The 15,597-nt window shown below is 36.3% G+C and overlaps 1 protein-coding gene across 2 annotated transcripts in view; it reads right to left on the bottom strand.

Moving 5' to 3' along the window:
* MED13L (mediator complex subunit 13L) overlaps nt 1–15,597 on the bottom strand; it is a 274,477-nt gene that overhangs the window by 48,907 nt on the left and 209,973 nt on the right. For both annotated transcript variants that reach the window (XM_033097386.1, XM_033097387.1), the window contains exons 5-9: nt 9,533–9,678; nt 6,888–7,079; nt 6,318–6,506; nt 2,530–2,695; nt 323–427 (exon numbers count right to left, since the gene is read on the bottom strand). In XM_033097386.1, the coding sequence (XP_032953277.1) occupies nt 323–427; nt 2,530–2,695; nt 6,318–6,506; nt 6,888–7,079; nt 9,533–9,678 (798 nt within the window). The remainder of the gene's footprint in view (nt 1–322; nt 428–2,529; nt 2,696–6,317; nt 6,507–6,887; nt 7,080–9,532; nt 9,679–15,597) is intronic.

A 15,597-nucleotide genomic window follows, 5' to 3' on the forward strand; every position in this document is an offset into this window, starting at 1 on the left:
GAGTCATTAAATAAACTCAGTTAAAGGACAAGAGATTGTCTTGTCACAGTGATGCCTTCAGTTTTGCCATAGCTACCTTGAAGGAATTTGTGGGCGCAAATTGATAACAGGACCAGTTGTGTAAAAAGGCTCTTTTTTGAGTCCTAACAATCACTGGCATATACTTAAAGATTGATCTGTTTCTGCTCTATTGGAGGAGGAAGACGATTTAAAACAAAGCAAAACGACGGGGAAGAAGGGGTCTGAGAGGCCAGGAGACAGGCAACCAAACACGGCACCTGCAATCTGACGACTGTTCTGTTCTGCCTGTGTGACTACCTACCGAGAGCAGGAACAGTTGACTCTTTGGGTTGGATCCACAAAATCCCAAGTAGCAGGATTGTTAGCAGGCTCTTCTTCAAGAGTTGGAGTTGACATTTGGCTCCTCCTAAAAAGGGTTAAAAATGTGACTTGAGTAAACCTGAGATAATACTCATACCTTTGAGGGAAAATGTTAAAAAGATTCGAATATATTTTACACAGTAATGGTATCCTGCTGATAGGTAGATAGTTCAGAACAAAGTGGGGTGGGGGGGACTACTACTTGTTCTAATGCATTAGACCAGGGGGGTCCAAACTGCGGCCTGCAATCCATTTTTAATTGGCCCCGCAGCAAATTCCAAACATATATTTAGTTTATTTAAATAAATCAGGTGAGGCCATGCGTACTTCACCTCGAGTGAGTGGCCCGGCTGTTTGTGTATTCTACCGCATATGGCCCTTGGTGAAAAACGTTGAAAAAAGTTTGGACACCCCTGCATTAGAAGAAGCAGGATTCAAAATATTTTTATTTAAGTTTAATGCCCATTTTAATACGGATGGTGCACACAGCAATGAAAACACTATCTGGAACTATTAATTGTTGCTTTAAAAAAAGTCAGCTAAATTTTGTAGAAATAACCCAAATTTTCAAAAATTATCTTTTCATAGCACCTGTGAATTATATGCCCCCAAAGAGACTGTTTAAATCACTCCTGAAACTCCTATCTATATTTAAGGGCAGTAGCCAACACTTGTAAACTAAAAGACAAGAAACAACAGTTATCTCCTACCCGTCCCTCATAATTGGTAGCAAAAAGATGTTTATTATTACATAGTGAATATAAGAACACTGAGCAGTAGTTTGGTATTGCTGATTTGGCTACAGCGGGAACTGCAAAGTGTATCAATGATGGTTGTGGAAGGAATTCTTTTGCCCTCCAACCCTCTCGCCATTCTAGGTGTCTCACTTCTCCATTCTGTGCTGCTCACAGAGAGGCTACGGTCTGTGAAGACTACTTGGTGGAGATGAAAGGTTAGTGGTGATAAAAAATGGTTAAAGAGGAAATGTTAACTTGGAAATTGTCTAGGCATTGCAGAGAAAAGGGAAAATATGTGTACCAATTATCCTAAAGGAAAGGATCATTTTTAAGTAACTAGAGATACCTTTTTAATTCTAAAATATGACATACGATTTTTCATTGCAATTACTTTATATTTTATCTACTATAGCTTCCTCAGCAGCCTATTCTAGAACCAATTCATTGGGGAATAAATATACAGTATGGATTTGCTAAAAGCTAGGTCCAAAGGACAGGTTTTTAAATCTGTACGTAAAACTATAAAACTTTGAATAGTAGTCACTAAGAAACATTTAATTGACTTCTCAGTGAGTGGAGTTTTTAGCAGTTATTGGCAACAATGTCCGTATTTATTCTGTTCCAGAAAATCAAGACTCATTTGTTTACTTACATTGGTCAAGAAAGTGGACATCTCAATCATATCACAACAGATATGAAAATATGCTGAATATGTTTATGTAAAACTTGGTAAGTGAATGTTTACATAAATCTTGATTATTGACTAGTATTTGTCATTATCATTCATACAATTAAAATAATCACCAGTAGTCTCTTCTTATAATTAATTCTTCCTCTTTTCCAAAAACATGTTAAGGAAGGGAGAAAGGGAGGGCAGAAAAGGAGAAAGGGAAGGAAAGGAAGGGGGGGAGTGAGAGAGGGAAGAAGGGAGGTAGGGAGAAAGGAAGGTAAGTAGAGGAAAGAGAGAAAGAATATAGTTTCCCCAAATCAACAAAACAGAAGCACAACAGCTGGTAAACACCCCTCTAATTGCCATCAATTCAGTCCAGAAATGTACTGTCAGTTAAAACATACGGCCAATAAATAATAGAAAACATGGCAAAGAAGGTCATTTCCCTTAGTAAATAGGAAACATTCATAAATTGGTGTACAAAGGAAACCAAACCCACTGATTAATGTCAGATGAGCAGCAGGCCAATACTGAGATGATCAGAAACTTCAAAATTTTCCTGGATAATCAAATCAAGTAAAGTAAACATCCTTATTGTAACATCGTTGCTTTGAATTTTATAGTATTATGTTCAGCAAGATGAACATAGGACCCTCAGGTGCAATGCGACTGACCCTCTTCATGTAGAAGCCAAAGAAATGGTTACTAAACCATGATGCAGATGTAACGCAATCAACATACTTGGACTGGGTTCTGTTGAGGATGCATTCCTTCCAGACTCGATGGACCATATGATTGTGGAGTTTTGGAGGAATCTTCCCCGATCTCTTTGGACTGTGCATAGTTATCATCCCCCCGTCTTGGGAACCTAAGTGACTGACAGCGCTCTGCGTACCTCCACTCTCACCTGGAAAACAAAGCCAATTTGGAACGTCATTCCTCTGAAAAGGTCTTATAGTGCGTAGACTGCTGGCTTATGTAACATAAATACATCGTAAATGTTGAAACTCATATTTATGCAGCTTTGCCCCTAAGTCCTGGCAATAACACTGTCCGTAACTATGAGTATAATTTGTGTCAGTACAGCCTTTTTTCCCTGGTACTTTGTATGATTCTTTGTGTTCTCCCTAAAATAGTTCATCACATCAAAACTGACAGGCTCGCACTCTCTCCAAGGGCATCCCCACACAGAGGCACTCCTACTTCATGGGTATCGGAGAGAACTTATACGGAAGGGTTCATATATCAGAACATCAAAGATATGAACACTCATGGATTGTTTTGAATTTTTAAATCCCAATACAATAAATAAGTTTAATCAAAACAAAACAGTAGAGGGAGCTTCATGCTTGTTTAGCTAAATGGTTGTGTAACAACTGCACACAGTGCCCTGGGTAGGAGAAAAAACTTAATGGCACAAAGCTTTCAACAAGGTCAAATTTCAAATTTGTGTGTGGAACAGTTTGTCCTTCTGCCTGACACCATTTATGAACGCTTAGTACTAAAACACTGAAACGGGCTGTCTCAACATTTTATGTCAGAGGATTGAAAATTCACCAGCTTCTCTCTAATAACTCCATATTGTTTTTCTAACTAGAGTTGGTATGTAATCCATTGCTTTCTATTACATCCACTATGATTGCTGATAATACTGGTTAGTGGTTATGAGTATTTTACTACTTCTATCTCATACAAAACAAATACTCAATTTCCAGTACTAACTTTCAATTATTTTCATCTATTTGATTTCATAAATATATTGTAGATTTTATTCTGAATAGAACTATGATGCAAAACATCTTGACCACAATAATTTTAAGCACTCCAGAAACCTCCACTGTCATATGAAAAAGAAACAAGCAACCTTAGGATACGAACTAATATTCCTGGTATCAACGCAACACAACCATTAGGAGTTGAATGGTTAGGCCGAGCTCTATTTAAAAAAAAAAAAAGACAAAAAAAACGAACCCCAAGGGCTTACATTTTAAGGAACTGAAGCTTTCTTGTTCGCCAGAAAAGCACTGTTATATTACAAATAAGAGAAATTAAAGAGACAAGAAATTTGGCCTTTCACTGCTACCTTTTATCTTAAATATTCCCTGACCTGGTTCATGGTGCAAAATAATTCATTTCAATTTTACATTGGATTTTCAAATGCCTATTCTAAAACGGGGCAAAGTGAAACAAACAGCAGAAGAAGACAGGACAGCCTTTCCCCCCCCCAAACAGACTACACTGTTGCTAAAGAGATCATATGGCCGTGATATTAAAGGGAAAATAATTCATGACCAAAAAGAAGAGGGGTAAGGAAAACAAGCCACAGAGTCGTTTGTGATTAAAGTTGGGTTAATGCTTTTCAGCAGTTTTTAATAAACGATTTAACGTAACTGTGGGTGATATATTACATGGAATTAACCAAGACTTGCACTCCATGCCGTTAAATGCATGCTGAAAGGCTGTTTCTTACAACTGTCTCCATAAACAGAAGAGGCAAGCTGATATGCCTGTCCACGTGAGGCATGCGTGCATCACCAACACTAGTGGCCCTCCTAGGTCTCCTGCTACTCTAGGAGACCCGTGGCCATGTTAAGAGGCAAAGTAACCCACTTTGTCCCATACCTAGAAAAGCATGGCAATGCTCAACGTTAGTCAACTGCAGAATGACAAGGCTGAGAGGATTCTTCCTGATGGAGCATCAAGAGTCCTAAGCTATAATTCAACATGTCGTGATGTGAACATTTGGACAAATTCATTTTACAACAAAGATTCCATTAACTTTTATTCAGAGTTTTGTTTGTTTGTTTGTTTGTTTTAGTGAGTGAGGAGGCATCGGGATTATTCACCCAGGGCTTAGCCCAGTGACATGCAGAGTTAGAGGGAAGGAACTGGAAAATCTATCGTTAGGAAGTCCACACTGAAACCACCATAAACAAAACCTCTTGGTTTTGAGTTATAGGATTTAGAGTTCTGAACTGACCCATCAAAGGGCAAGGCAGTACGCACACAGCAGGCCTTCAATTTTCAGCTGAATACAAACCTCACTCATTTGTACCAGGCAACAACAAAAACCAATGACAACTTACGTAGTACAACTGTTAAAAATCTACACCTTTACAAGAAATGTGCTTAAAACTTTTTAAAATACCTAATTCTAATCTTTGTATTAATATATCTTGTCTGTGATGATTATTATAAAAAAGTGTAAAAGTAGTTTTTGTCAGTTTAAAGTAGTTTTAATAAAAATTGCTCGAGCAGATCCTTTCACAAGGGATCTTCCAAATTCTCTATTCTACCATTGTTAGAGCTAGATGTACATTTTTCACCATCTTAGCAGCTACATGGCTCTTAAAAAGAGGCTACACGTTGCCCACGTTTATGTCTCCCTTAACGTCTGAGGAATTCCTGCCAGATAACACAACAACGTGTGCTGAAACTGGAGGGTTGGGCACTGCTTTCAATGTTTGACACTACCATTTATATATTGCTTTGCTGTTTACATAACACTGTCAAGAACATTACCTAATGTGTATGAGACTCCTGCAAAGTACGTATAGTATATAACAGAGAAGGAAACTGAGGTTCAGAACGAGGATGAGAATTAAATAAGGTCACTTAACTAGTAAAAGCTGTAGACAGGTTTTAAAATTAGGTGCATTCAATCACAAAGTCTATACTTTCCCAACATATTGTTTAGCCATGAGCATTTATTGAATGTCCACTATGTGCAAGCACTACGCTGGAAACTTTGAAATAATGTCTTATCTAATCCTCATGGAAATTACCTTTAAGTGTGTATCATGCTTGAGAGTCTGTTTCCAAAGTTTAGCAACCACGACTTTATTTACTCTGATGTTCCTGCCAATGTGGCCCACATTAAATGTCTATAAATAATCCCATTTCAGCTCAAGTATGATGAATAGCCTTTCCTTAGTGCCTAGATTTCCAATTAATGTCAACTACCACAAAATTTAATATAGGAAATATACTATTCAACAAAGACGGCAAAATCCTCCCAATTTAAATAATTTCTGAATTTTTCCATGATGGAAAACTGTCAATTTTTCACATGTAATAGTAATGATCATTAATGTAGAGAGGTTACTGCTGGGATAAAGCATTTATTCAGAGCTCCTGGCACGGTAGGCTAACTTTATAATCTAATAGGGAAAGAACTACCCAAGACTTGTCCCTGTGTGACCACCTGAGCCGAGGCTTCTGCCATTGTCTGATGTAGTGTTTTCCATTTGTGTAAAATAAAAAAGCAGCCTACCTGTTGTCTCCTGACCGCATGTATGCACACAGGCGCACATGTGTACAAAGGGGCGGGGATCTGCGTAGAACTTACGAGAAACACCTAAATTGTTTACAGTTTTCCTTCTGCATTTTGTAAAATTCCTGCGTTACTCTACCTCCATCTCTTCCACCTGGAACTTGTCATTGTGAGTTTCCTCCCCTGCTCCATGGCAAGGGAACGCCATGATTTGCTGGGATCTCTTCCACCCAGGACGTTCCTGGGTTGTACTCACCTACGACAGCCTGTTCCGGAGAGGTGGGAGGAGTGAGAGGCATCCCACAGTTACTCGGGTCCTTCACACTGCCCAGTCCCTGCGGCCCAACTGTAATATGGCCTCCAGCACTGGCAACGCTCTGAGGAACTGGGATGTCATTCTGAGAGATCAAAACAAACGCTGAAGGATAGACCATGCGAACACCACCTGCAGGGAAAGAGCAAGGAGAAAAGCAGGCCTGAGAAAAAGTTCACAGCAGGCTGCCAACTTTATCATTCCAGTGGTCAGACTCGAAGCTCACTGGTGAAAATGGTACTGCAGAAAGTGGCATGTCCCATTCTTTCATCAGTTAATAGCTGTTTTAACATGTGCTCCAACATTATGATAACAGCATTTGGAACACAGGGACCAGTTGGTGCTTCAGGCAAGATAACTACTCAGCGTATACCACTGTGTCAAGAGAATTCAAGAAGAAAAGATGGGAAAATTATGGAGATTATTTTTGATGAATCTGAGTGATTATCTTTTTAAATTAAGGAAGATGAAGAAGAGCGAATAAGATTCTTCAGGCAAAATACTCTGTCTTACCAACAATTACTTCTACTGCCACAGGGAAGTCATCGTCATATCCCAACTCCTCTTCTTTCAATTCTTCTTTCTTTTTCAGCACCATTGGGTAGAAATACTGCCATTCCTCGATCAACTTACGGGTGGCTGGGTCTGACATCTTATATGCTTGGCCTGTTAGTGTGCCATTTAATCCATAAGGGCTTACCAGTACTGAGGCAGGGAGGAGAAACGTATGTTACAGATCAGAGTAATAATGCCTCCCTAAGTCTAATGCTACGTATGTGGTAAGTTAAGGTTAACGCATAACATCACTAAAAGTATGTTGCTCTTTATTTCCTAACTCCTTTTAAATTGTGATTTTTCTCATTTTAGTACTTCTTGTTTATATGCCTCTCAATTCACATCAGGTTTTGAATGAAATCAAAAGGGGGATATAGAATACTATCAGATACCTATATCAACACACAAAATAAAATCTGTATATTAAAACATACACCCATCTGTTTGGTAATAGCTTATACAATGTAAATAAACACTGACTCTTCTATAACAAAAGAAAAATATTTAATATATAGAACCTCAAAACCTGCCTAGAACTTGAACACTCTTTCTATGATTTCCGAGACTTCCTAAAATCTGTGGTAATTAAAAATTAATGTATAAATAAAACTTCTAATCACATAAAAGTCCTAATTTACCAAATCTGAAACAAAGGCTTAGTTATAATTTCAGTTATGACTGTTTTAGAGGTCTGTTGATGAAACAACTCTAAGTAAAATTTATTTTACTAAAGGACTCAAAATCTTTCTTTTTCTTTCAGTATTTAACCTTAGTGTCATTTTCCCTTAGCTAGACACAAAAAATGTAGTAATAATAATACTGTGTGTAACCCAGCCAGTTCTTAGCCTCTGGGAGAGTATTTCAACCTCCTGAATAACATTTTGCTGAGGATAAAGGTCACTTTTTCTTAATCCTAATTTTACAAAAATCTCAGCATAGTTATGAAACGGGACATCCTCTTTCTGATGTCTTCGTTCTTTAACATCTGGATGGTATATCATGTCGATCAAGATAGAGACAGCTGTAGACATCACGTATTTCTTGGTGCCTTTCTGCTGCTCCTCACTGATCCAAAAGGGATAATATTACTGACTCTACCCAACACGGCTGACCAAGGACAAGTTTCCTGTGGTGACATTTGTAGGAAATTCCCATGTCAATATGGTCACTTATCTATAGACCAGCACCTGCCCTAAGAATGTACCTCTTCCACACCAGTCATGGGAAATAAGCAGGATAATGCCCAAAAAGTCTGCTAGGATTTGAGGCACTAGTAAGAAACTGGCAAGATTTAAAATAAGTGGTCTATAGAGACCTGGTATGCTTAATATTATCTTCACCAACTTAGGTTAGTTACCTTCCCTCATGACTAGTAATTCCTTCTACTATCATAAATAAATGCTGTTATTTTGAGTGATAGGAAGTCAGATGGTTCTCAACACCTTTCACAGTCAAGGAAACATAATACTTAAATAATTCTGACAATCCATAATATGCATGTACTGTACAGTATTCAAGTGTACAGTTTGAGAATTGGGTTGTTTTTCATAGTAGTCCATACATAATACACCCAAAATTACAGAATAATAAAATACATAACTTAGAATGTATTACAAATAGGGGGTCGGGGCAAAAGTAGGTAATAATTAGGACACAGTTAAATGAGGATTCAATGTTCTTTTTTACCTTAAAGAAAAAAATTTAATTATCTTTAGGGCAAGAAACAGATGCTTTCATCAAATTAAATCAGAGTCATCGGATTTAATTTGAAAACCAAAAAGCAATCATAAATAATATGGAGGCTAAATATTCGTGACAGGCTATTATATCAATAAAAATACTTTAGTCAAGTCTGTTAAAATATTAGTGTTTTTTAAAATTACATTGTGTGCTATACTACAACTATCTCAATCAGACATCTCTAGTAATCATAAATAAGATTGAACCAAAAAAGATTTTTCCGTATGGTTCAACCTAATATTACATTTTAAGTTATTCATAGAAAATTCTGAATTCCAAAGACAAACCCAAAGACACAGAATGCACAGTTAGAGAAAAGGGACATGGAGTTATTTTGGTGAGATTTAGGTGATAAGCTGAGAAGAAAAATACGAACCAATGTAGTCTATAATTAAAAGAAAATACTAAAGATATTAACACTACTGAAGAAACTATACACAACTCTAGAAATTTGATTTTGGTTGAGATTTCAAATACTAAGTCAACAGTAATTATCTGTAAGCTGTTACATTTCTGAAGCTATGGAACAAACAAAACGAAAAGCTTTCATTTGTAAGATTTGTCGATTACTCATTGGATTATAATTTTCAAATATTTATTGATCTTTTGTGCTGAAGGAAATTCTCCACATTTTTTTCCTCAATACAACTTCACATATGACCACAGTGTGTATGTAATAAGCTTTCAGCAAAAAACTAGCAAGCTATTATTATTAATGTGTAATATAGTGGTCTTTCCTCTCTTCTTCAGAAACTGGCCCTTATGCTTACCATTAAAATGTCCATTTAAGATAACATTTCATTCTGCAAAACCTTACGGGGTTAACGCAGGGGGTGGAGAGCAGGGGCATCACCACTACTTACCTTGAAATGGTGCAGGTGAAGACTGAGCCATGTGTATATGCTCCTCATTGATCAAATAAATTGGCTGGTGTTGGGCAATCTCCACACTTGTGCATACATTACTTTCCCCATGAAGAAAGAATGTGAAAGCACAGGACAAATGCTCACTAAAAAAAGAAACAATGAGAAACTCAACTCCACATTTTGGTAAAAACAAATAGATGTTAGTCCCAGGAAGTACAGACAGGACAGAGCTTTACTTTATCAGCCATCCTGCAAAGCTTGCCTCTGATGATACGAACAGCATAAATTTCTAATTGATTGTGGACAAATAATATAACAACAACTTGTCGGCAAACTAAATTAAAGTTGCCGGATACATCTGAAAAATTAGTTATGGTGCATTGTGAAATTTTGAAAGCTACTGTGTAGAATGCTTCCTGTTTCATTTGTATCAAGTCTCCTATGCCGACTATAAATTCCTATGGACAGAAAAAGAATAACATTTTTCTACCTGCTCATGTACTAGTATCTGAACTGACTTTTAACTGATTCTAGGGACACTGACAAAACAGTTATGCTTATGTTTGATAAGACATAACAACATCAAATTTACAACCTTACAACATTACAATAAGGATAAAACTGTTGATTTTTAAAACAGTAATTAAAGACACTGCTGTATGTAAATTTCCAATATACAACTGCTAAGGTAATACAAGTGTCTAAATGAGCTGGTAATCTATTACATTTATTTTTGCAATTTACTTCTGATCATAAAATTTTATTAAACCATTCCACACATCTCCATTTTCCACACAATTAGCTAAAAATTGACAAAAATTAAGTGTCTTGGAGAAAAATAATTTCAAAATTACTCCAGTGGCACATTCTTTCAAAGTTGTTAACTTTGGCGCTAAGCCTGTCATAACATCTCTATTTCTCAAGACAGTTCATAAGAATATGTGCCTGGTGAACCCAAATCAGGCAACCACCATCTAAAAATTTATCTCCAAGATGTGCTTCTTTTCAAGTTCTTCACAATATTAAAGGGTATTTTAAGTCTACTCAAAAAATTAAATTTTCTTTAAATATAACATTATAAGGCTTTAAGGGGAAATTGAAATAAAAGTGACAAAATGTCCACTCGTCACACAATGAAGGATATATATTCTTCCTTGACAAGTGTGTTGAGATAGCCTGACAAAATTTTCTGTATTACTAGAATGTGAAGTTTCATCAATGGGAAACATCCCATCTTAGATTTGGGGTATTTAGCCAAACACAGTAAACTTAATACAGTAACTAAAATTTTGTTAAGAATTTTTAAAAGTTAAACCATCCTCTTACCTGAAACTAATAATAATAAAAGAAAATCCTCTTGATACCATACTTTTTAAGTTTCAAGTTCACACAGAGGAGATAATGCATAGAGGTATAAAACAGTATCAAGAGTAAAAGTGCATTGTCCTTTACGAAAATGACACTAGAAATATCATCTTCAACAAAGGACATTAACAACATCACACCTGGCACATGATAGGACCAAAATACAGGTTTACTAATTTTGGACTGGTTAATTTTCTATCTGTAAATTTCAGTGAAGGGGTTTGAGCTGAGTTACCCTATTCATGCCTAGTATCCCATGTGTTTAATAGCGTATTTATAAAATATCTGGTTAGACAGAGTTACAGATATTGAAGGTAGCATAGAATACATTTTCTTTTCCACTGATTCCCAACCGTACATGAGAATAAATGCAACCAGTATTTATCTATCAACTAGTAAGTGTACAGAAGGGTGCCAGGAGCCTTAAGTGACACTGAATAAAAACATGGTCCTTTCTCTGAAGGAGCGAATAAGTGAAGAAAAGAGTGATATGAACTCTCATCAGTAAAATAAAGCCAGGTACAAATACAGAAAAGAAATAAAAACAAAATGCTATTGGAAGGTTAAGATGTATGGATTTGTTCAATTTGGAAGATCCAAATACTTCAAGAACACAAGAACAGATGAAAACAGGGTTTCAGTAGTACAGAGAAAAGAAAAGGTAAGAGACAGCATGAGGCAAGCAGTAGATGTAGTTAAGAGCAGGCTATAGTTTGGAAATTCTAAAGGGAGGAATGGCATGACATGATGAGAAAGGAGTCTGAAAAAGAGTCGGAGGTCACCCCTTGAGACAACACAGAGACTTGTATGTGAAAACGTACAGGGAGCCAATTTAAGGTTTGGTTTTAAAAAGTCAGCTGAATCTAAAGAATCATGATGAAAACTTCCAAACAGTATTCATTTGAACTTCCTATGCCCCAAAAGACACAGAGAAGCAGCACAAATGAAAAAGGCAGGAATTGAGTCAATGACCTATTTTTCATATTGATAACTTTAAAAACAAAATGTCTTTTTAAGTTAAAATGTAAGAAAAATAGCAAGTTATAGTGGAAATATAACAGAGGCCACCAATAACTGTACAATTCTTGGTAAGTTACTTTACATTTTTGATCATACTTTCCTCATATGTAAAATCAGCCATTGACACAAATTACTGGGGTGCCCCCAGAAGTTCTGATTCAGGAGGTCTGGGGTGGGTCCCACAAATTTGCATTTGTATCAAGTTCCCACATGATGCTGCCCAAGGAAGGACCACACTTTGAGAACCACTGAACTTGATGGGACCTAAACCTCTTCCCAGCTATAAAATCCCTTTTTTTTTTTCTCACATGACATGAAACAAGAAGGTGAGGACGACGATACTGACATGAGACAGCAGAACTCCCCTTGGACCTAGTAACACTACTTCTAAGACTTCATTCCACAGAAGAAAACGACTGCTATTGACTGCTTGTAATAGTTTGTAATAGTTGCACTGCTTGTAACAGTTAAAGGCTGAAACGAGCCAAAATGTCCATCAGTAAAGACTGGTTAACTAAACTATGATATATTCTTACAAAGTAACACTGTGCAACCACTTGAAAAGAAAATAACCATACTGATATGGGGAAAACCTCCGACAAAAACTCCAAAATGTGAGGAGAAAAAACAGGGTAAAAAACATGTGAATAATATACTCCTCTTCGCAAAAAAAAAAAAAAAAAAAGAAAAGAAAAGAAAGAAAGAAATGGTAAAAGGTGGAAATATATGCAAACACAATTTGTTTACACTGGCATAGAATTTCTCTGGAAGATATACTTTAAAAAACCTATTAATTTTGGTTGCCTTTGGGGAATGAAATGGCATGAAGAACCGTGGAGAAAAGTATTTCTCTGATCTACAAATCTGCCTAACTAAAAGTAAAATTAGGGTAGACTGATACAAAAGCCAACCACCCTCATTTGACAGATGAGAAAATAGGACTGAAAAGTCTGGCTTGCCAATGCCATTCTTAGATGCACAACTGGAATTGCACTTAAATTGAAATGTCCTTTCCTCTAGCTAACTCGCTATAAATGGATATATTCATTATTATCCCTATCAACTTATATTTTTATATAAGTAAAATGAAATCACATTTGTGAAGAACATTGAAAACAAGGGGTACTACAAATCCAGTTACAGGTACATTGTTAGACAGTGTTGCTATCAAGTTAGGAGGTAAAAGTTATTACGAGGCCCATACCTGTTCTTGCTTCTTCTCAGCCATCACCCACTTTTACCTGAACCTTTAATCACTCCACTCCATCTATATTGCATACACTCTCATCATAAGAAAATTGAAAAGGGCTTTAGAGATGAGGAAGCTCAACCCCTTTCTAATTCGGGGGAAGGCAGGTGCCCAAATTTACACGAGTAGTTCAGAACACAGTTGGCATAAGAATTCAGGTCTCCCTTCTGAACACAGTGTTCACAGTACAGTCACAACATTCTACCTTAGATCCATGCTCCCTTCACATACTGGGTAACTCACACCAGTCCCTGCATCATTTCTACGAACCCCTGACTGCGGGAGACCAGGAGGTCCTATCAGATGAATACACAGAACCAAAACCATTGTAACTCCACTCAAACTAAAATGGGGGCCTCACTTAGGGCACTCTATTGACAAGTACTCCAAGCCTTCTCAATTCCATGTATTCTCCACTCTTTACTCAATAAATTAGGTCTGATTCAGGTAATTCTTTCCATAACCTCTATTCCCTAAGGACGTCTGCAGTTACCCTTGTCTCCCCCGCCCCCTGAGTCCTCAGGGACTACATATTTCCTTTTCTCTGTGTAAAGGCGCTCCCATACTCACTCTCTCCCACTCATGAAGAGCCTTTATTTCTACCTCTTTATTTGCTCCAGGTTCCCCAACCCTGAAATACCTGCTCTAGACCATGTTAGGCCTTTAGGGCTATTATCATATCTTTCTCCCTGTACTGACTTATATCGAATAGTCAACAGGCAAGTGAAATGGTTAGTATAATATAGTATTAATACGAATATCACTAAATTATCTATCTATAAATAACTTCTGCATTATAAAATAAATAAATGAGGTACTAAAATAGAAAATAATGCAGGGGTGCTATTTTAGAAAGAGATGGGTCAGAGAAAAGCTTCTCTGAAAAAAAAAGGGGGGAAGCATGTAAACTGAGGCATTTGAATTTTAAGAAAGAGGAAAGTGGTAAAGACCATTCCAAGAAGAAATTGTATGCGCAAACCTATTGAGTTAGAATTTGCCATTTTAAAGGAAATTTTTAAAAAGAGGGAATGTAGCTCTATCACTGTGAAAACGAAGATGAATTTGGAAAGTATAATTCATTCATTCTCTGCCTATCAAAAAGCAAAGATCAGCAGAGTAGCTACAAAAATAAAGTATATTCATCTATATAATACTTACAAAACAACACACAAAATAAAGTTACACCAAAAGAATGAAAATAGAAGGTAGAAAATGATATGCCAGGCAAATCCCAATAAAAACAAAGCTGGTATAAAAATAACAAAAAATAAAATATTTTTAAAACTTAGGTTCATCATTACATTATAATAAACAGAGGAATTCAACAAGAAATTTAAACAATCTTGAACAAATATGTACACAGCCATATGGTATGCAATATAACCTAGAAATATATTTTTAAATGTGCTAGAAATACAGGGAGAAACTGACAAATCTGCAATTAATAAAGTTTTTACCATGCTTTTTTCAGTAAAAGAATAAGCAAATTATTAAGAATTAAAAAAAAACCTGGAATGACAAAAATACATAAACTTGAGTATATATGTTGGCTTTCCAGAAATAAACAATCTATTCTCTTTCCAAGAACACATGGAAGATGTGCAAAAGTGGAATGGGTACAAGGACACAAGTCCTCTTTATCAAAGAACTGATATCACACAGACCATGCATTCTCTAATCACAGTGCACCTGAGTTAAAAATCACCAGTTTTTTTGGTTTGTTTGTTTGTTTTAAGGTTAAAATAAAATCCCTTTGTTTGGAAATTTAAACATGCACTCTCTAAACAAATCATAGGTTACAGAAGAAATCACAATGAAAATCACAAAATATTTAAAATTGAATGACAACAAAAGTAATACATGTCACAATCTGAGAAAAACAGTACTTAGAGAGTAATTTATATCTTTACATGCCTAAAAGAAAACCTTAAATACGTATTCAAATCAAGAAGTTTCTGAAAACAGAAAGATGAAAATAATAATGACACAACACACGTATTAATAAAATAGGGGGGAAAAGCGATCGAAAGGATTAACAAAATCAATACTTGTTCTTGGAGAAGACTAAAGGACAAACCATTAAGTTGCCTGATTAGAGGAGGGGATGGCAGAAGATGTCTGTGCAAGGAGAGAGGGTCACAAACAATCGCAGAACCAAAACAAGGAAGTAACCACAGACAGAGTAGGAATGTTTTAATGATAAAAATGTCATAAGTCTGACACATATGAAATGAATAATATTCTTTATAAAAATAGAAGATTTAGAAAATATTTTGAAATAACTAAGAAATCTACCCACCTACTTCAATGCCAGCTTAAAAGGCACAAAACTTTCAAGGAACAATCAATCTCTCTATTCAAATTGTTTCAACAAACAATACACAACGGAAAGTCTCCCAACTCTTTCCATTATGCTTGTACAACTTTG

The sequence above is a fragment of the Rhinolophus ferrumequinum genome, chromosome 25 (genome assembly GCF_004115265.2).
Source record: "Rhinolophus ferrumequinum isolate MPI-CBG mRhiFer1 chromosome 25, mRhiFer1_v1.p, whole genome shotgun sequence".
Classification (NCBI taxonomy): domain Eukaryota; kingdom Metazoa; phylum Chordata; class Mammalia; order Chiroptera; family Rhinolophidae; genus Rhinolophus; species Rhinolophus ferrumequinum.